We start from the raw sequence: 21,916 nt of genomic DNA on the forward strand, positions 1-21,916 counted from the left end.
GTTTGCCACAGTCACGATCACGCCATTCCCTCGTTGTGAGGATTGTGAGGACGGGCCAATATACCTTCATATCTCCCTAAAACGCGTTGATTTTCTCACTCCGAGATCAAACAATTTTCTTCACAATTGGAATAACAGAAACACACAACCAAGCGCGCCTGCCTGCAGTAATAGTGCGTGCCAGAAAAGGAAGGAGAATCAATCCTGTTTGGAATTATTTGCGCTGAATAAGATGTCAGGACTCTCTCTGCTCCTCCTGCAGCTTCGTTGCGATTTTTTTCTCTTTCTTTTCCCAGAGAGGCTTATCAAAATAGCATGAATTAAATGGTTGTGTTAAACAGGGTCGTACAGGGCATTGCAAAGCTGAAATGGGCACGCTGATTTGAGGGGCATATCTGATTGTGTGTATGAGAGAGAGAGACAGAAGTAGCTAAACAGCATGTTTTCTTTTTTACAAAAGTTTTAAATTATAATCCACTGCATCTTTGTTATTTTTTCAATTACAGTCTCAATCTTTGCTGCCAAGCGCTCATTATTCTGGTATTTCTGCTTCCAAGAGACAATTTTCATGTGGGTTTCTTTTTTGTGTTGATGAGGTTCTTATCGCTGTTGCTGATTTTGCTTCAGTCGATTTAAAAGAAAACAAAAACACTGAAAAAGTGGTGACAAAGTCGGACTGGCTTCTGGGTATTTATAGCCAGGTCACAAGCTGCTGTGTGACCCGTGAGCAGCCATATTCATAGTTCATAATATGCAGCATGCAGTTCATAAAAAGAAAACTAAATTAATTTTCTTTCGCAGAAATCTTTTTCTGGTAGGCAAGCACTGACTTTAAGGGCAGCTGAGTTTAGGACAGCTTTAATGAAATGGCTATATATGTAATAGCTTTTAGATGAGTACGTGACAGAGAGCTGTAAAACACATTTGTTTATATGGGTCTGTGGGGACCAGAGATGAAGCAGAGTGAACTAGAAAAAGTGCACTCAGTGGAGTGCAGATCTCCGCCAGGTGTTCCTGCAACAACCGCTGCTGTGATGCTCGATTTGAATAAATATAAACTATGCAACTGTCTTACTTTGGCATGCAAATCAAGAGAGGAACACAACTCACAGCGTAAAGAAGAGTCCAAATACAAGCAGTGCTTTATCACTCTCGGCCCCTTCCGGTCGGTGAAGAGTATTAAGGCGTCAGTGGTCAATGACGCTAGAAAACAGTCAATTCAAGTTTTTTTTAAAAGTTGGAATCACTGCAACCACCAGAGGTTGCCCTTTTGCACACAGCTCATAAATGAGCACAACAAATATTAGGCTGATGGGTTCAGCAGTGTGCTAGGTTAGCTGTGGAAAGACAGACACAGAGATGCACACATGCACAAAACCACCAAACACATCATCCCCTGGCGGAGATAATTATGTCTCCGCACAGATGTGCCCGTGTTCGTGTTGAGGCCCAGCACCTTCTGTATAACCGACTCCTCGGCAGCTCTGAACAGCATATTGCGCCCAGCGGCCATCACTCATTAGCGAACGTTCATGGCAAAGGCCAAGCATGATGAGCCGACGCTTCGCTGCACATCAGTGCTGATTCTGGCTCCCCACCACCACCACCACCACCACCACCACCACCACCACCACAACCACCGGCTCCCGTTTATCAGGATGTAATGGAAGGAAACTTGTGGCATATGCGCCACTTAGTCCAAATGAGTCCTCGTGCCTCTTTCTAGGGCCGGGATGACATTCTCAATACATCTCTCTCTCTCTCTCTCTCTCTCTCTCTCTCTCTCTCTCTCTCTCTCTCTCTCTCTCTCTCTCTCTCTGATGCAAGCTCGTTGCCTTTCTCTGTTTTCATCCTGTTGTCGGTTCGCGGGCACAAAGGTGTTTTTTGCGCATTGGACCCATTCAGCTTTTAAGCTTTGATGAACACTAAAGCTATTTGTCTTGTTTGTTGCTCTCAGTGAAGTTTTAGTGATGAAAACATTTCATCAGTGACCCGTAGCTGTGGTATAAATGTTTGCCGTAGTGCTAAATCAACTAATTGGGTCTAAGGAGTTTCATCTCACTGCAGTTTGATCCAGGGGTGGCCGGTGTAGAGCTCGAGAATTTAAACAACATGAATGCATTATTGATTATCTGGAGTCCCGGCCTTCAAGAGGTAAACAAACGAGCAGTTAATAGCATCCCTGACTGCACTCCCTCCCCCCCGACTTATTTTGGCACCAATGCCACATTTGGACTGTGTGGTGCTTGACTCCATTCACTTTTTTGGGGGTTTCAAGAGGGAGTTGTAACTAGAATATTCAGTTATTTACTCGACTCAGATTTAAAAGATGTCAGCCCACAAAACTGCCGACCAAGTGTGTGTGTGTGTGTATGTGTGTGTGTGTGTGTGTGTGTGTGTGTGGGGGGGGGGGGGGGGGGTACTATCTGCAGTGGAAAACGAAATAGAGGAAAAGGACACGGTACCAAAAGTGAGACGAGACGAGTCGAACCATGAGGTGGAAATGAGGCTGGAGATCTTCATTCAAAAGGCCTGAGCCTTTATCCCAGCACGGACAGTTTTTCAATACGTAATACTTATTGCTCCCTGTAGGCCATTAAGATGACGGGGCGGCCCTGAGGTTAAAGAGACAGTCCATCAGCTTGTGTCTTCTCGTCTTTCATCTCGAGGATTATAGGTCATAGGTCAGAAATGAGAGCAGTTGTAAGTAAGTCCGGTTTTAATTTGACAGAGTGGACATCACCTGACCTATGTCAGTACACAAATCCTAGACTGATTATACAACAAAACACTTGGGTTTCACTTGTTATATATTCATTTCTTTCATTTCAACAAACAAAAGAAACTCTCCAATCTGGCCTTAATCTCACCAAGCTGTGAGGGGCAAGACAACAAAGAATATCCTATTGTGTTTTTGTACTGTTAACACTAACATTAAGCTCTGACAACGTTCTTTCTAGTTTACAAGTGATCTTCACAGGAAGCGTCTCTAAATGTGTGTTCCACCACTCGCCGATGTTTAACTGGAGAAGTTAAGTGTTTCTCCGTGAAGTTGTGTGCCGTCCCCCTCAAACACCTGCACGTCTTCCATCTCCGTGTTTGTCATAAATGCCACATCCAGACAATTTAATCCCGTCCTGCCTTCTTGCTGTCACTCAGCAGAATAAATGGGGCCCCTGCGTAGGCATTTCAGCGCCCCCACCTGCGCTTTGCTGCACTTTTTCAAGCGCGAGGTATCTGCCACTGCCAAATGACAGCTCCCGTTCAAAATGGTCTATTTTGGAATCACAAGACCTTACGGCGTCGCCACGTTTCAGTGCGTTATCATCCGTCATCCGTATATTTTACTTTAACATTTATTCGTTTTTTTCTTTTTTTTTTTAGTGCAGCAATTAATGTCGCCGTTCTTTGTCCGCTTAAAAGTGTTTTTAACCTCGGTTTTGCTTTGCCCACATCCCACACACCCTCCGCCGCACACTCACAGCAACACTACTTTGCTGTGAGTGTGGCCACCGGTTTATGATGAGGGCTTTTTTTTCTCCGCGGTTCATTTTCCGCTCTCAAGGGTAAAACAGCAAAGCGTGTAAAAGAGAGCAACAGCTGCAGTTCAATGGAGCGCTTTGAAGAACTACATCAAACACAGAGAATCATCTTCCAGCCATTGGCCCCCACAGAAGAGAAAATGAAGGGTGTGTGTGTGTGTGTATGTGTGTGTGTGCCGGCATGTTGGAGAGGTGTGCAGGACTGTTAATCCTTTGGCCTTCCCTCAGTCCCTGCCTCCTGCTCCTCATCACTTGGTTTAGATATCTGGCTGCACATTCTCATCCATATTTAGTTCTTGGATCTTGGTCCGTATTGATCTAGTCCGTTAATCTTGCTTATTTTCTGACCATTCCACGCTGCCTTTTTTCTTGCTCCCATTCTGAGCCTCTTTCCCTTATCTCACGTCTGCACACTTCTCTCCACAGCACCTCTCAACTTTAAGCCTTTCCTCCGCTTGCTTGTCCCCATCTTTGTTTGAACTCTCTCCATCCTCATATTTATATATTTTTGGTAAGTGCTCATTGTCTTCATGCAATTCACTAACCCAGCATTGCTTGTCAATCAAATCTTGTTTTTTTCCTTATCGTTTTTATTATTTATGTATCTATTTGTCTTACTTTATAATGCATAATTTGCTAAATTACCTTTTTTTTACTTTACATTTCTGAGCTCATTATATGATACTGCATATACCACGTCCATTTTAACACAGATATCCGACACACACACACACATAAGAAAATAAACACAGTGTTTCTGGACAAAGCATGAACATTTAGAACAGTTTTGATAATTTAGGTATAAGTTGAGCTGTTTGTGCATATAACCATTGTAATAAAGTTAAGTAAAACCTGCAGTTTTATGCTCTGTAGTGTGTCATTTAATTGCATGGATCCCTTGTATAGAATATGCATTATACTGCTGCCTTTTCTCTGCTCTCCTTTTTGCTCCACCAACCCCATAAAGTGCGTGCGTGTGTGTGTGTGTGTGTGTGTGTGTGTGTGACTCATTTGATCTCGACGACACACCTGTAACGTTTCCTGACTGCGTCTTGCACCCCTGCCCTGACATATCACCGCCTGACAGAGTAGTATAAAGCTCTTCTGTGGGAGTTCCCAGATACAGTATGTGTCTCAAGGCCACATTTTGCCTCGATGACACGCGCAGACAGACTCATGAGCTGAAAACAATACGAGCATCGCTGCCGCGGCTGGTGAATGCTGATTAGCGGAGCTTCGAGGATGGAACTGGAGTCAGGTGTTAAGCCTAGCTTAGCATAACAACTGTAGGAAAGGGGGAGATAGGTAGCTTGGCTCACGCCTCACTCTCAGACAGAAGGCAAACAAGCGTACTAGCACTTTCAAAAATGTTTAATTATTCCTTTATTAGTAGTGTTTGATTCTCTCCTCCAGTCATTTCCAGCACTATTTTAACTCTGCTTTCCTCTCTCTGTCACGTTGTCTGTCTCTTCTTCTTCTTCTTCTCCCGCTGGTGCTGGTGCTGGTGCTGGGAAGGGGGGCGTTCTTGATTAGAACACACACTGCCAAGTCCCCCCACATCGCATCATTGCATTTGATTAGCTCCAACCCCCTGCTCCCTCCCTTATCGCTAACAGCACAACGGGAAGCGCCACACGCGCCTGCATTGCGTAGATGCACATGCATACATATCGCTTGCAGACATATCTGAACTCCATGGCTGCCTGCAAACTGGCATATATGAGCACACACACACACACACACACACACACACACACATCTGGGCTGCTGGCGGTGCCGTGGCGGCAGGGCGTCAGGTAAAGCCAGCATGGCGCCGACAGCTCCCTGTCCCTAATGAAGCATTAATAAAGTGCAGCACAAAACAGTGGATCAAAGAGACGCAGAGCTCCCCCACCTGCCTTGGCTGTCTGCTGGCTGCCAGGGGGGAGAGATGAGAGGGGAGAGGATCACTGTAATCCCCCCCCCCCACTCTTCCTGCCCCAATTTACAGGCAGACGTCACCCACATCCGATATTACAATTCTCAACAGATTCGGTTTAAAATTCTCCTCGAAAGTTCGTTATAGCTGCAGCTGGAAGGCAGTCGAGGTCAAGGTGGGTATCCAGGAAACGCCACGGCACATGAATTCACAATCAGGCCCGCCGCGGGTATAGTCCGGTCACAACGCGTCCCCGAAGGGCTCACAAAGCAGACGCTCTGATTCAAATGAACCTGCTGACTGTAGATATTCCAAGAAGGTGCGTCCGCTCAGATGATGCTCGCCTCGGAGCAATTGTTCCGCTAAAAGAGCCAGTTAAATGTAACTGGATCATCAACATTTAGCGGTGACGTAAACATACCTGCAGATATGTTTCGTGACATTCTTTTAATTGGGCCCCCAGAATGCCGAGTGTCCTCCCTCCCCTCGTCATGAGCTTTAGATGGCATCTCCGTTTGTGCTGGAATTGCTTCAGTGTCACTTTGTGTCTTTATCTCTCCCGTCTATCTGTATCCTTATCTTTTTTTTTCTCCCCTCATTATCTTTGCAGTCTAAACCTCGCTGAGCTTTACTCCGGCGAGGGAGACTGATCTAATTGGCAGCGAGGATCATTCTAATTTTGCGAAGCCAGCTCTGCTGAGTTTCTCGGCTCTCTCCTCTCTCTCTCCTATTCTCGTGCCACCTTTCACACGATAATAATGAGAAAATATAAGCGAGAACTCCCTGAAGTTTGCTGTGGTGAGTGTGTGTGTTTTTAGTTTTTTTTTCTCCCATTCTTTGGGGTCTTGTTACACCGATCACATTTCACCCAGGCAATTTGCCTGCTTGTCTGAGTCTGAGAAAGGGGAGGCTTATCTGCACTAACGCCCCATCCAGGCCGCGCTTCGTATTCCAAATCGGCCCCTGTTAGCATTCAGATCAGGAGCCCCCGCCTCCTCCTTTCTATTCTACCTGGCTCCCGTGCTCCTCACCCCGCCTTCTGCTGTCAACACGCCAGCTTCGCTCGGAGGACAAGAGGGCTGGGGAGAGAGGAAGAACCAGGGTTATTATTTAATGAGATCAAGAAGTGCGAGGACGAAGCTGTTTACTGTCACGAAGCAAACAGGTGATAGGGGATCGCCGGGCTTCTCCCTCTCCTCCCTCATCTTCCTCCTCGTCCACGCCTTAACAAGCCGCCATTCTACGGAAACCGCAATCGCTCTGAGAAGAGGCACCTTGTAGCGGAGCAGGTGCATCAAAACAGTGTGGCCGAGTCTACCGGTGCTATATTATAAGTTAAACAATCTGAAGCGATTGTGACTTGTGTGTAATTGCTGCTGCTGCTGTGACTCCACGTGACCTTTTACCTGCTCTGGCAGATACAATAAGGTCATTACCGCAGCGCCGGGTTCCAACAGGGGCCATCACTGTGTCATTGTTCGCGTGATTAGACTGAAATTAAAGGGCCACGTGTCACATTGGCCGCCATTAAACCCCCATGCATGGCTCACAATGGGCTTATGATTTCAGCAAGTCTGAAATTCAGCAATCTGCCTTAGTTAGAGCTGTGATTTGGCTGCTTTATTTTGAAGTTACTTTTGAAGTGTCTTTGTCATAAATTGGGTCTGGAGTCAGTTCCCGCTGCAGCACAGAACCAATATAAAAAGGCTTCGTTAACGAGTCTCACGCACCAAGCCTCAAAAGGACTTGACAGGAGGGGAGAAGAAGTGTGCGTGGTGGTGGTGGGGGGGGGGTGTCATGAAGACGAGGAAAGCGAGGTGGGGGGTGTATCCTTTGATCAAGAGCGCTCCTCGCAGCGCTCCTGTCTCTTTACACATCCATAATATAATATATCTCGCCGCACTGCATTCCGGTTCAGGCAAAACGAAATGCACAGCAAGGAATTTACGATTCAATATATGCCCCCCCCCCCCCTCCCCTCCCCCTCCCCTTTTAAATTAAATCCGTTCATGTCGGCTGTAACAAAAGAGGGGATAATATCAGACACGGGTAAATATTTATTCTAAAAGTGGCGAGCTTAGGAAATGAGAAGGCTGCCACAGGAGAGCATGTTTGGCCGCGACAGTCATAAATATGCATCACGCAGCCGAGATGACAGCGATCGTAATCTCACGGCCGCCTTTTTGTCGAGCGCGTGAAAATCCCCCGTCGGCGGTGAACACCGGCGAAATTAAAAGTGGCCCCCTGTCCCATCATTGGAATGAGTCACTCAGCGACAAGTGGCATCGCTGTTTAATTAGAGTGGAAACAAAGTCCTCAGGGGGAGGCAGACCTCTCTCCCCCTTGTCCCTCCCCTCTCTCGGTCTCATTTGTGGAAAGGTAAATATTCAGAGGGTCGCTTTTCAACTGTGTCGATTAAAGCATGCTTGAGCATATCAATAGAGAATGTGTTGTGACTGCAGAGCTCCCAAAATCAATTTGTGCTCCGCTGCGAAATGAAACGCAACTCGTTTGTGCCAGGAGACGGCCCGAGGCAGTGCGTTCCTCACCCAAGGGTGTCAAGTAGCTCTTCAAACCCGGAATAACTGCGCCGGGCTTCCAAGAAAGGTGCACCGGGAGCCACTTAAATAGAAAAGCGGCCTGTCATCCAAGGTGCACTCCAGTGTGCGGTAGCAGTGAGTCTCCCGGACTACACTGGCTGACAGGTGTATTGTTCAATGTGGGAACCCCTCTGCTTTCCTTTTGACTAAACCTTTGTTTTCATGTCTCCCCCCCCCCCCTCCCCCCTGTAGCTCTGAAGGACCCCTGCGCCGACGTGACCTGCAGCTACGGCAGCACCTGCGTCCAGTCGACGGACGGCCTGTCGGCGAAATGCATGTGCCCCCTCGGCTGCGATGGCAAGCGCGAGCAGACGGTGTGCGGCAGCGACGGAGATGACTACCGCAACGAGTGCGAGCTCCACCAGCACGCCTGCAAGAACCAGAAGAACATACGGGTGCAGTACCAGGGGCCCTGCGGTGAGCTCTCTCCTCGTGTTAACACCGCCCATCACAGTTCCTCAAGACCTTTTAGATGTGCTCGGTGATAAATTAAATGAACAGTAAGCGAGGGAAAAACAGAAGATTTGAAGCCCTGGATGCTCATTTTTGGCATTTTTTGCTTGATAGATGACGCTCTCTTATCTTCCCTGCACTCTGTTTACTACCTCTGGCTTTTGTTGTTTCTCCTTCACATAGCCCACTTACTTACGGCAGGCCTCTGCTAATTCTCATTTTTCATTCAGGTTGCTTCGCTTCACACGCAGGTACTCCTGCGGTGCGAATTGTTGTTTTCTCTAAGTGGGTCTTCAGAGCTGTCGTTTTTCGTCAGGCCCAGCCTTTGCTTTCTTTTGCTTTTTTTTTTTTTTTTTTGCTTTTTTGCCTCATCCTTGTTATCATCAGGCGGTAGTTGTTTACTCCCAAGGCGTTCAACTTTTGAGTTTTTCGTGTTTGTTTGTTTTGAGCCAGATGGATTGGAAAGAATGAAAAGCAGAAGAAAACAAAAAAAGAGCTCTGTCTCTAAACAGCGGGAGCCTTCGGGAGACGGAGCAGAGTGGTGGGGAAAGAGAGATGGATGTGCAGGTCCGCCGGCGGAAGGTTGGCCGAATAAATCCGGCTTGAGTCGGCCAAAGTGACCCGAGTTGCCCCGTCCTCCCTCGGGGGAGGGCCGAGGCTCGGGGGACCGGTCGGGCCCTGATGGTCCTCTAAATCTACCTGCAGCCGTTTCATCTAAAGCCCCGGCTATTTCAGGTTGCTAGCCGCAGCCAGACAAATGAAGTTGATTTATCTGCGCTGCTAGTTTTTACAGCAAACAGGCCATTCTTTTTGTAATTACCCTACTTGCTCAGCGGGAGGAGAGCATGGATCCTGGAAGCAGTTCTTCTCAGTTAATGGGAGGTAATGGTCTTTCCCTCAGATAATGGTCTGGCTGGCGGCTGAGGCACTGCTTTATGCAGGGACACTGCCTGCATTACGATAAATCCCCTCCTCGCTCGGTTGCTGGTCTCTGCAAGCCTTTGCATTGTGTTGCTAGAATACAACCTGAGGCCCGGCCGTGGTCACTCCGCCTCCCAGCCCGGCCGCAGCCAAAGCGCTCTGTCCCTTTTTTTTTTTTTTTTTTAGTCTTCGCATTGTCGCTCTTTGTATCCCTGCCAGAGGTCTTTTGGAAACCATTTATCCTTCTCCTCCTCTCTACTCCTTTTCCCGACGATAGGGTGTTTCATCCTCGCCGTGTTTTGAATGACTCGCCGGCAGCTTGGCAGTGATTTGATACGTCACGGGAGCTACATAAATCCTTTGTCTTCCCACATGCTGAAAGCGTGGCGGGCAGGATAAAGCTCGGGCTCCTGTTTCAAGGCTCAAACCCCCCCACGAACCCCCCCCCCCCCCCCCCCCCCCCCCGCCACGTCCTCCCTGTCCCACACATCCGCAAACCAATTCCATTATGATCACGGACCGATACGGCCGAGAATGCCAGACCGAACGCTCGCCGCTGGAAGGAGGGAGGTGGCTGGGAGCATATCAAACCGACCGTCACTTCATCCATTTCTTTTTGTCTCCCCTTCACATTCGAGGTCCCAGTCCGAGCAGCTCTCAGCTGCTGGGCCACTGATAATATCTGTGGAGCAGCAGTGATGGAGGATCATGTCTCCCCTTCCCTGTTGTTTTTTTTTCTAGTCCTCTCCTTTCTCCTCTCTGCTGTTCTCTTCTCTCTGGCTTTACAAAACAAACAAAAGTTAATACATCCAACCTATACCCGGATGCTTTTGTGGTCTGAGAAACATTACAGGTCTATCATTGTTTATTTAAAAGCAGGTTCACCAAAGCTCAGTGTTTGAGGCAATAAAGCCAGTACACACCGGTTATATTTTCACGTGTTCTATTTTCTTTTGCCGAGGTGTTGTTGCTGACTTTTTCCACAAAGAACTCAAAGATGGCCGACGACTCAGAGATGTTTTTGTGGTTAAAGCGTTCTCGTTCAATCCCCCAGGCTCTAATTAACATTATATGTTTATTGTTGTGCTCTAAAATTGTTCAACATACTGGGCTGTGCAGCAGTGCGTATTCATGAAAGGCTGTGTCTCTACAGACCCGTGCAAAGACAACGAGAACAGCCTGAACACGATGTGCCGGGTGGAAGCTCTCACCCGCAAGCCCCTCATCTTCGACCTGCCGGAGTGGTGCAACCCGGGCAACGAGCCTCTGTGTGCCAGCGACGGCCAGACCTACCCCAGCGAGTGCGCCATGGCAGCGACGGGCATGCAGAAAGGCGTCAAGCTCAGGAAGATCCACGCGGGACGATGCAGAAGGCCGGGTAAGGGCGGTTAGGGCGAGCTTTGTGGCCTTCGGCCGGTCGTGAGAACTCACGGCTGAGAAGTAGTCGTCGGCTGGGATCACAGTAAATGCTACGTTCTACTGCTTTTTATTGGGGCAATGGGAATCTGCCTTCGATGTGGCTCACAAATAATTTAAAAAGAGAAATTACGCATGGAGCAAAAAGAGTTTTGGGATAAAAAAGTATGCTGAATGTGGCAAAGTGGAAGAAAAGCCCTCTAGCTTGCTGTTTAAGTAAAAGGAACTAGGGTGAACGTCACACGCTCATAACTTTTAGTTTTCATGTGCTACCGTTCGTCATTAATCCATTATCAGCTCCCAGACGGAGAAGCCTCTCGGAGTAAGGGACCAGTAAGGGACCATACTTCTGGAGCTCCAGTGTTGCCAGCGGATATCTGGGCCAAGACTCCGTGCGCTGCTCGTTGTTTACTGTCCGATCGGCAACTTGAGATGCGAGACTGGAGTTAGAGTTGAGAGACATATAGAGCATGTCGGGATTGTTTCCCAATTAGCTTTCGTTTTCAAACTATTTCTAAACCGATCAAAAGCTAAATCATAGTCAGACGATAGCCGCATTGCATTTCAGCCAGTGAGTTCCGCCTGCGTGAACGTGATTGGTCGATACTACTCGGGACAAACAAACGCTCCCGACACCAAAATCTTCTGCAGCACTGCAGAATGTTTAGGGATTATTATTATTACTATGGAGAGTTACATGAATATGAACATGTTTTATACGTAACTATGTAACGACAGATGAGACTTTTTTGGTTATTTTCAAAAAGGATGTTCAAAAATAATCAGGGAACTGTGTGGGGGAGTGCACATCCCAAACCTTCCAGGCAGTCTGGCACTCCGACGACGTAATAAATTCTCGAAAGCTTTGTTTCCAAATTCCTCACAGCTCCAATAGTCGGGATGGGTTTTAAAGGGTTCAACGGAGCAAAAACACGGCCCTGAAACATCTGCTTCACATTGAATGATTTCATCCTCCAATTTGAACAGGTGGACTGCAGGCGAGCCAGCATTAAGAGCTGACCCCGTAACTGTGTTCTGCTGCATGGTACAGAGATTAAACGACTCTTCGGTCTCGGGGTCTGTACTGTTTCCACACTACCAGTGGCCTCTTCCAGCCTGATAAGAGCCTCCAGGGCTGTTATCTGTGCTATTAGAACAGGGGTTTAAGCCTTAGTCAACAAAGAGCTGTCAGCACTTACTGTATATCTGATAGCCATCGGAGCAAATCCAATTTTCCCGCTGTGTTGTCAGCGGGGGCCGCGCAAAGCCGCAGCTGCGTTGGTTTACGGCAGCCATGTGCGGCGAGCCCCCGCACGTGAACCGAGTCTCCTGACAACACCAAAGTTGTAACGAATAGATCACTACATGACGTCCTTTGGTACAGCCAACAATGGAGGCCCCATTAAAGGGGCCGGTGGAGGAGCGCGAGGAGGGCTTTAAATTGCACAAATCCCGGGTCTGACTGTGTTTGCGTGTCAGTACGTGTGCGAGCAAGTGGAAGAACGCTTTTTGTCTTTCCCCTCTTCTGCTGGTGCCCTTTTTTCCCCCAAATGAAAGAATAATTCAATTTGAAACAGAGATCCATGAAATCATATCCCTAAGCAAATTACAAATTGGTATCTAATGAAAATGGTCATTTTCGACTTGCAACCATGACGTTGCACATCCTCGTGGCCCTCTCGCTCAGATACAGCGGCCACGTAATTAAGTGTGGCATGACGGGCTTTTAAAGAAAGGAGAAGAGGGAATTGAATTGCTGTACAAATTTGATCCACTGATCAGGAATGAAATAAATTCGAAGCCTAGTGGGCTCCTCCAGAACAGAGAGGGCCTGCTTCAAATTGGATTTTCTCACTTCAATGGCAAATTTGCCATTTCACATTACCCGTGTTTCTTTCTTTTTGCCTAAGTTCCGCAGTCGATTTCTGCTTAGTGAGTCAAAATGTGATGAATATAATAGTTTAGACTCTTAACTTGACCTTAAAATAAAATACGTGAGTTTGAGTTCCCCAATGTTATTAAAGTTAGTTGGGAACTTTTAACAATTAAGTTAGATTGGATCTCCAGGCAGTTGTCTTGGGATTCTATCACAAAAGAACACGTATTAACAGCAGCCTATCACAATGTTGTTGAAATGCATTCAACTTAATAAGAGTTAGGGGTCATTTTCTGAACTGAAATAAAAAATAAATCCTGAAAATAGATCCTGAACAGAGACTAAAACGACCGTATTTCAATGAAATCTAATATTTGCGCGTTTGCGTCAGCCAGTCCCTTGTGTGGTAAGAGCAATCATTTCTGTCACAATAGTACATTATTCTCCCAGCTTCAAGATAATTCACAGCATAAAGCGTGGATGATGTTCTGAAGTAAACAAATTAACTCTTCTTTCTTCTTCACCTTGTGTTCTCTGAAATAATGAACACTCGATGTGAGCAGAAACCAAACTCGTTCTTTTGTTGGACCAGCCTCGCATCTCTCAACCTGCAATACGCCGGCTGATCTGTTTGGCTTTTATTGGCTTTATATTTCAATGTGTTCCAATCATTTCAATGCAATTCAATTGATTTGTAATTCAATTTTCTATAGTTGGGAGCAGTCCCTCGGGTTCTTCTTAGAATGACTCCTTTTTGTACAACCACTCAATTAACACAACATATAATCATTTTCTGGTGAGCTGTTAAAAACTACTTCTGCAAAAGGCTTAACCTCTGCCGCAGAAAGAAAAAGCTTTTTACGCGCGCTGCAAGTGGCGTCAGTCCACCCTAACATGTAATTACTGTGTGAAAGAAAAGTGATTTATTTCCCCGCGGTCAGACCCGCAAGCGCCGCACAGCGGGAAGGAGAATCGGTTCGACAACGGTCGCTTGAAATGTTGTCTTTTGTTTTTTTACGGGTGCCGACAGCTTCTGTTGTCTTTTCCTCTATTGTGATCAGTCTGTCACACCGTTACAAAAGTGGCAGTTGGAAACTGCTCTTTAAAAACATTAAAAAAAAACTGCCAAATGGCTGCCAAATTAAAAGGACAAACCCGAAGAACGCAGTGGAGAACTGGAACACGTGCAGACGACTGAAGGGTTGGACGAGTCAGGAAATGGGGTTTATGCTCGGGTGAACTCTAAACAGTCCTCAGCAGGATATAGAGACCGTCTCGCTGATCCAACATTAATTCCGTCTCTCTCTCCTTTCCTCCAGAGCACTGTCAGGAGGAGTGTCTCTTCAACGCCGTGTGCGTGGTGGAACCGCAGAGCGCCCGCTGTTCCTGCGATCCCATCGAGTGCGACGGCACCTACAAGCCCGTGTGCGGAAAGGACGGCTACACCCACACCAACGACTGCGCCCGGCGCAAGGCGGAGTGTCTGAGCAAGGCCCTCATCGCCGTCAAGCACCTGGGGCCCTGTGGTGAGTGGAGCTGAAGGACGGGAGCGAGGGGCTTTTTTACGAGGACTAACGCTTCTTTTCCTTCTCTTATCTTCCAGGCTTACTGTACGTGTGTCTGTACTTTCCTGAAAAGTGTTTGAAATGGCTCGGTGATGCTCTCTGGAGGGGCGGGGGGAGGGCGGGGGGGGGTAACTCAAACCAACAGGACTCACGTGTGCCTTCCTTATATAAAAAAAAAAAAAAAACGTGCCTTCACTTCTCCACTCGTTCACCTCTCATCCATCTCCTCATCCCTGTCACGCATTATCCCTCCATCCCACACACACACACACACACACAAAATGAAACTCCGCTCTCCGTCTTCCGTGGCGTCCTCCTCCCCCCTCTGTCTTTTGTCTCCTGTCTGTTGCCTTTTCTTGTCTATATATTGAAAAAAAAAAAGCTATTCTTTCTTGTTTCAGTGCGTCAATCAGTCTGTCTGTCTGTCTTTGTCCGTGTGGTCGTCTTCCGGGCTTGTCTGCGGGCGGCAGGTGGAAAAGTGGGGTCACCCGGTGGGCGACCTCATCAGGTGGACTCGGATGGGTGAAGCCCCTCCCCTCGCTCCGAAAGGAACCTAACAGGAGGGGTCTTGTACAGCTGTCTTTTTTTTCGTCCTCTCACTCCCTTCTGTCTCCTTGTGTCGTGACTGTCCTTTCCTTCCGTCTACCCTCCTGCAAAGATGTGACTCGTGAGGTTGGAGAAGTCTTCCTCTCTCCCTGCTCGCTGTGCTTTATTTCCTGTCTAACTAAAAAATACAAAATACATTTTAAAAAGGTCTTCTCCTGTTCCCACCTACCTGCCTAACCACTGCTCACCTCTGACTCCTTTCTCTCTGCATGCAGTAGCATGCTAACCTCGCTGCCACCCAAAACACTCCCTCTCTCCATCATCTCGTAAAAAGCTTGCAACTGCTCGATGAATCCACAAAGCTCCGTTTTGTTGTTTTTTTACAACCTTTTCGGAGCATAAAAGGGTCAGAGTTTGACCGCATTCAGGCGAATCCTTTGGAAGCCTTTATTTCTGATGCTTTTAGGTTTAGATCAAGTTAAAAAAGAACTTTAACATTCGTGCGAACCACCTAGTTGGCTGAGATGGTCAAAAGACAGGTAGCCATACTAGTATTCATTGCATGCAACCTTTAAATAACATGAGAACTAAAAGTAAAACGAGTCACCGGCTACCTGCGCTTAACAATCTCATAGTTGCCATGTGCAGATATTGTGCAGATATGTTATTTTTACCATTGAAATATGTGTTTTTCAAGGTATGACATCCACATAGCCTCTGATTTCAATGCCCCTTCTCACGTGAATCCCCTGCTGAATTACAAGTGTTTCATCCAATGTTAACCCGGATAACCCAGCAGGAGGCGCGATGAAGCCGGAGCAAACTGCTCCTGCTGCTTGGCGTCACAACACCTCCATCACCAAACCCACTGGGCAGACGCGTCGTGCTGTTTGGGCCGGAGTGAGGCTGTCCACATTTTTTTCCACCGTTGTTGTGACAGAGGCAGATGAAAACCAGAGCGATCCGTCCATCCCCCAGGCGTCGGGGGGGGGGGGGGGGGGGCTGCTTGAATACCAAAAGTTATCTCCAGTTGTCAGCATCGGGACGCTCCGGCGCTCATTAGCATTATTTGGCCGTCTGAGCTGTGCTAAGTAGTGGGAAATGGCAGTGCGAGAGCTCTTATGTGTTTTGCTCTGTTTCATTATTTCTGGCAAGTGGAGCCTCAGCTCCCCCCCCCCCCCCCCCCTCACTCGTTTCGTTATTTCACTTTCTCTCTCGCTCCTCATCCTCCCTCCCTCTCCCTGCGCATCGTTTCCGTCGGTGACTGGTCGTATGTTTCTTTAATCCAGTTTTATTGATATTTGCATATTTTTTTCAAAACACACCGCCACCCCCCCTCGATCCAGTTTTAATTAAACATCAAAAGAGGCAAGCGTAGGTTCCCACAGAGACTGTTGGTTTAGTCAGACAGATGATATGCACCAAAAGGGTGTGTGTGTGTGTGTGTGTGTGTGTCCATGCACATGTTAGAACTTTGTCTGTCTGTCTTCCTTCTCTTTCCCCTTGTGTCCTACTACCGTGTTAGTGCTTACATATTCCCTCTCACTGCGCAAAAGGCTTATACACATAACACACCCCAGGGATGCATGCAAAGTGTGTCTCCACCGTCCTCTGAAAAGACCGCCTTGTCGGGGATTCGATCAATAGCCCGCTCTGACCGCGCTGACGCACACTTCCACTGTGCTCCATTGTTCTCGAGCGGTGACTGGCGGTGCCAAAGGGCGCCTGCACGGGGACCGCTGCACGCTCGCGAGCCGATTGGAGGCTTCAGAAAAAAAGTTTCACACATCTGGTAGGAAAAAAAAAGGGAACAGTTTGATAAATTATCATTATTTAATAAGTAATGATCTCTTTTCCCCCCCCGTTTCATTGGCCGAGCGGTGCGTCGGGGTAGGGTTGATCGATCGCCCTGCCAGCTGTCAAACGGATGAAATTCTCCAGTTCTGCCGCCGTCGTAAATCTCTTTTCATGTGGGTGACAGCGCCCTAATGTCAACCCCCCGCCTCCACAAAGAATGGTCATGCAGCGAACCGCACGCCTCTATAACGCCCCGACTTCTCTCCTCCCGCAGAAAACAATTTGATTGATATCTAAAGCTCATCAATTTGTTGAGAGCCAGCACGTGGCGCTGGGCTGATTAACTTACAGCCACGGCGGAGTCGCACATCTTCAAGACGTCCGAGAACACGCGAGCCTGTGAAGGATTCGCTGGAAGCGGATCGGAGTCGAGGAAAGGAAAGGAGGGCGAATTGGTCTGCAGCCTTGCATTCTGACACAGAAAGATGATCGCCTACTTCTCGTGTGGCTGTTCTCCTAATATACACACACGCAGACAAACTGATTGAAACATCATTTCAACCTGCCGTCATGCAGAGTCTGGTTTAAAAGCGAGAAGTATATTTATCCCATATGATGTCAGCTCAGCAGGGCAACAGCACCAACTAAACATGGAAGTGTGCGTGCAGCGTCGGTATTGTTGCAGATATATATTTAGAGGACCAAACAATGGAGGGGGGACATTGGCACCCTGATGTTTTCAAAGGCTTTCATTCTTTCTTTTTTGCTTATTTTTGTCTCCCATACAACTGATAGGTCAGTTGTTTGTTGGTGCCACCATCAGTCCAACTCAAGTTTTAACCTGTAAAATGTTTCATCAAGATACGTTCATCTTCACCACGTGCAAGACGAAACGACTCCGGTGCGCCTTCATAAAAGGCTCAGCAATCGACATTTTGATACTTTTATACTGTTAAGCTGTGACATGCTGATGCATTTTGGCAGGAAAGACACAGAAGGTGGGCCACATCTCCGCAGCGCGTTCACCAATAATGATCAAAATTGCTTAGAGGGCCCTCGACTCCTCATTGTACCTGCGTGCAATGTACTCTGCTTAATGTGCTTTTGTTCGGCCCCTAGATATACCGCCTGCAGCTTTATGAAAAGATATTTGGAGCTGCCGCGTGAGCAATGCTCTGTTGAAAAGACACGGCTCAACCACTGTGTGTGTGTGTGTGTGTGTGTGTGTGTGTGTGTGTGTGTGCGCGTGTGCGTGTTAATGGACAGCAGTGTTTCCAGTAAGCTGAAGCTACAAAATGTGAAAGAGGCTGAACTGAAAGTTTAAAAAAAAAAAGAAAGAAAATAAAGCAGTATTTTTATCACATAGACTTCCACTAAGGAGCAAAAAAGTTTTACAAAATAATTAAAAAATATAACTTTACAAAAAAATCTGTTTGTTTAATATAAGATGTTACATTTGTAAGATACAAAAAAAAAAGTTGAATCAAAACTTTAATCTTTGCCCAAGTTGTATCTTTGCTTACTTCCTGCCCAGATGGTTTTCTTGCCCGCAGTCCCTTTAAGTCTATATTTAGTGCATATTCAGTAGCGCTTTGGAAGCAGGAGTGCGAAGTGGCTCACCACAAACTCCCTGGAGCCTGTTGATGTACTAGCCTCACGTCTGGCATTAGTAGAATGGAAAGTGGAGGGTTTCTAAATTGGTAGTTACGAGGAGAAATCTGAAAAACCGCTGAAACACACACACACAAAGTGCGAGAGGCGAACTAGGAGTAAACAAATGAAAGAGCTAGTTTTGCGAGGAACTTCTTCACTCACAGATCTTTTGTCAAATTCACAGCCCTGCGTGTGTGTGTGTGTGTGTGTGTGTGTGTGTGTGTGTGTGTGTGTGTGTGTGTGTGTGTGTGTGTGTGTGTGTGTGTGTGTGTGTTCGTGCATGACTGCAAGCACAGACAAAGTCACGGAAGTGCGAGCGACTTGCTCGAAATGTGTTGCCTGTCGCCATCCGGAGGTTAGCGCGGAATCACTCGGCGGCAGACACCTCGTCATTGACAAAGAGCGCCGCGAAGCAGGAGGGGAATTTCAGTCACCTTAGGTGTCAAGACTCTGTGCCGAGTATTTGATCATTTGTATATTTATTTGATTAGCATCTCTGCCGGCTGCACTGATTGGACTCCGCACACAGTCGCGGAGTTTTAGAGTGTGTAAGTCAGCCTGAGATCACCAGCGCAGTTTCCCCCCTAATCAAGTTAATTAGAGGAAGTGCCGTGGGAGCCAGATTGACAGCAGCCGTGGGACCGCCGGTCCACTTAATGCGGCCCGCCGGCAGAAATCGCAGGGAAATGTGGGTCAACAGGGTGCCAGAACTCGAGGAATTGTGGGTTTCGCATTGTGTTCAAGCACACGAGTGTCTCATTTCTACAGTTTTCATTTCATTGAGTGTTTTCTTCTGAGCCCTCGCGCCACCGCTGCTCCTCACTTGATTTGGAGATGCAATAAACGTTGTAACATTTGTACCCACGTTGTCTTCTGCGCGCTGCAGTCTGTAACAAAGGCAGCGTTTAGGCGTCATCTCACCTCTGACAGATGTGTGTCACAAGAATCAGGGATCCCGGCATGTCTTTATCCCCCCCACTGCCTGTGATAAGTTGTTCAGTGGTAGACAGACACAGCCCGCGGGTATGCCTTTTTGCTGTATGCTAATATAGCCTTTCTCTCTGCACCGCCTTTTCCCTCGACTAATAAGATACATAAATGTTTTTAATGCGAGCGAGGGCAAAGGGAGTCGGATCAAAGCCCCGCAGGTGAAGAGACACAGGAGGCGGGGCCTGCTTCCTATCGGCCGTGCCCTCATTGGAGTCCTGTGTTGTGACGGTGATCCTTGCTGCCAGTTGGCTACTGCGAGCGTCACCTGGATTACACTGATTCACCTCCCTGCATAATACAGGGAGCAATTTGGATTTGCACACGGACCCGAGGGGGGGAAAGTCCAATTAACATATGTATGAGCGGAGATGGGAGGAAGCTCTCTCCAAAATAATCTCTCGGCTTTTCACCGACATGTTACAGAGGGGGGGGGGGGGGGGGGGGTGTATTCCTGCTCGCTGCAGCAACCACACAATTGCAGCCAGCGGTCCTGCCGGAGCTCGCCGCGCCGTCGCGGTGACCTAAAGTGGGGTTGTTCAGCTTTAGGAGTCACACCGCGTCCTCCGCCACTTTACCAGTCAGATAACACCACTAAGTGGGCAGTGATGACACCTCGGGGCGGACAGGCAAGCAGATATCAGGACACATTTCCCCCCGACGTGGCCGACCAGCGCCTCCTCCGCCGTGGGCGGGTCGACACAGCGTGGCCTCACCTGAAGTAATCCCCTTACGAGCCTTTAGGCGGTGGCCATGCCATTAACACACCACACTAATTAAAATAGTACAAAAAAAATGGCGAATGGCAGGATATGTTGCAGAATGAGGTGACACCCAGAATCGTGTCGTGCTACAGGAACATAGCTGAGCGCACTAGCAGAGCGGAATCCTTGATTAGAAAGAATTATTAATTTTTTTGTTTTGTTTGACAGTCTCTCCTGACTTTCCCCCCACTCTCACTGCACCGGCTCAGCCGCTAAAACAATGTCTTGGCTACCACGCTCGTGTATTTGGCACGACAGATGTTCCCACTCGAATGTCTTCCAGTAGAAATAGCTCGGTTTAAACCGTGCGACTTTGTTTTTTGGGGTGGATTTTATTCTGGACCCTGTCTGACAGAAAGTCTGACACTTGCATGAACAAGATGTATTTAAGCGTCTGGGAGACGACCCCGTGGAGAAAAAAGAGCTGGAACAGGGCTTGTGAACACCATCCCACAAGCCTTAGTTGTGACAGGCTGCCATTTCAAAGATTCTGCCTGCATCAGAGAGAAGGAGAGAGAGGGAGGGAGAGAGAGAGAGAGGGGGAGAGAAAGACAGCTTTTTAACTGTGTCACAAGATTTTCACACTTGGGGAGTTTTGTCTTGTTTTTTTTTTTTTTTGTTTCTCCTACACCCTCTCCAGTTAATAAAGCAGGCAGAAACTTTGCCCCCCAGAGGAAGAGGATGATAAAAAAATTAGTTTTGGAGGGGAATTTTCTTTCATCTTTTTCTGTGTGTGAAACAAAGAGAATGGGAGACGAAGGCGTTATCGGCGGCTGCAGTCGCATTTTAGGAGCTTGTCCTTGTGGAAGTGGGCTGGTGAACTTTTATGGGGGGGTGGCCAAGGTTGTACAGTTAAGCTCGGATCACAAGCTCACTGTTCAGCTCGACTGTTACACGCGCACACGCGTGCACAGTAGTTGAAAAGAGATCACGGGGTATCAGTTGTTTTTTTTTGAAGCCGTACCAAGTTAAGCAGCATTGAATAGCTGACATATTTATGCGGCACCCCCAAGCTCCTTTGAAACAGCTGCTGCTTGCCATCAACACACAAGAATCAATAGCGGTTTCCCTCCGTTTAATCTGAAACATTCACTTTCCAAAGTCTCCTTGCTCGAGATCCGGAAAGATTCGTTCATTTACAGCCACGACTTAGTAGGAGAGACATTTGTTTGCTATTTTAATAGCTATACCTCGGTTCCTGTCATCATTTGGAATTCATTTCATCTCAAGATGTTCAGGTGACATCGATCCTTATCGCACATGCCCCTCCCATCGCCTCAATCGCAGTGAAACACGCTAATTGCCTCCGTCTGTGCTATCAGCTGATCATTTACCCCCAGCATTAGAGGCAGAGCGGAGCGATGCTGGAGCTGGTAAATGAATCATGGGGCTCCAAGCACGACAGGTCGCCCCCCCCCCCCCTGTGATGATTCTAATCCCATAATGGTCGCGATAATGATGGAGCCATGGGTGGTGTCGTTACAAGGGGCAGTTTCCATGACATCAACCCCATCAACCCTCTGAGGGGAAAAAAATGAAAGGTAGACGAGAGCAGGAAGAAGTTTTTGGGTGTGTAATGCTTTGAGCGCGTCTCATCAGAAATGATTTGATGCCCGCGTCGTCTTTTTCCACTAATCTGCAGACACACCACATTTAGCTGAGCGATCCGCCCCTCATGCGTGACGCTTCCCAAATGAAAATCACCGCCGAGCCCGGCTATCGTCTCTTGCTTACTCTCGATAGCGGAGCGTACGCTCGGCTCTTCCCACCTAAAGCGTCACATTTGTAACCATCAAGCCGAGCCCTCAGCGCTGACACGCATTGGCACCCTGTGTCCGTACGCACAAGGCCACGGAATGTTTTCATTGGCACATAAAG

The 21,916-nt window shown here is 47.7% G+C and overlaps 1 protein-coding gene across 1 annotated transcript in view; it reads left to right on the forward strand.

The window, feature by feature from the left end:
- The window catches only part of agrn (agrin), a gene marked incomplete at its 5' end in the record, with an annotated part of 139,563 nt that overhangs the window by 51,544 nt on the left and 66,103 nt on the right, over positions 1 to 21,916 (forward strand). Inside the window, 3 exons of the mRNA XM_079176891.1 lie at positions 8,253 to 8,477; positions 10,588 to 10,812; positions 14,046 to 14,252. Of these exons, the coding sequence (XP_079033017.1) occupies positions 8,253 to 8,477; positions 10,588 to 10,812; positions 14,046 to 14,252 (657 nt within the window). The remainder of the gene's footprint in view (positions 1 to 8,252; positions 8,478 to 10,587; positions 10,813 to 14,045; positions 14,253 to 21,916) is intronic.

Source organism: Pholis gunnellus (genome assembly GCF_910591455.1).
Source record: "Pholis gunnellus genome assembly, chromosome: 2".
In the NCBI taxonomy this organism is placed as follows: Eukaryota; Metazoa; Chordata; class Actinopteri; order Perciformes; family Pholidae; genus Pholis; species Pholis gunnellus.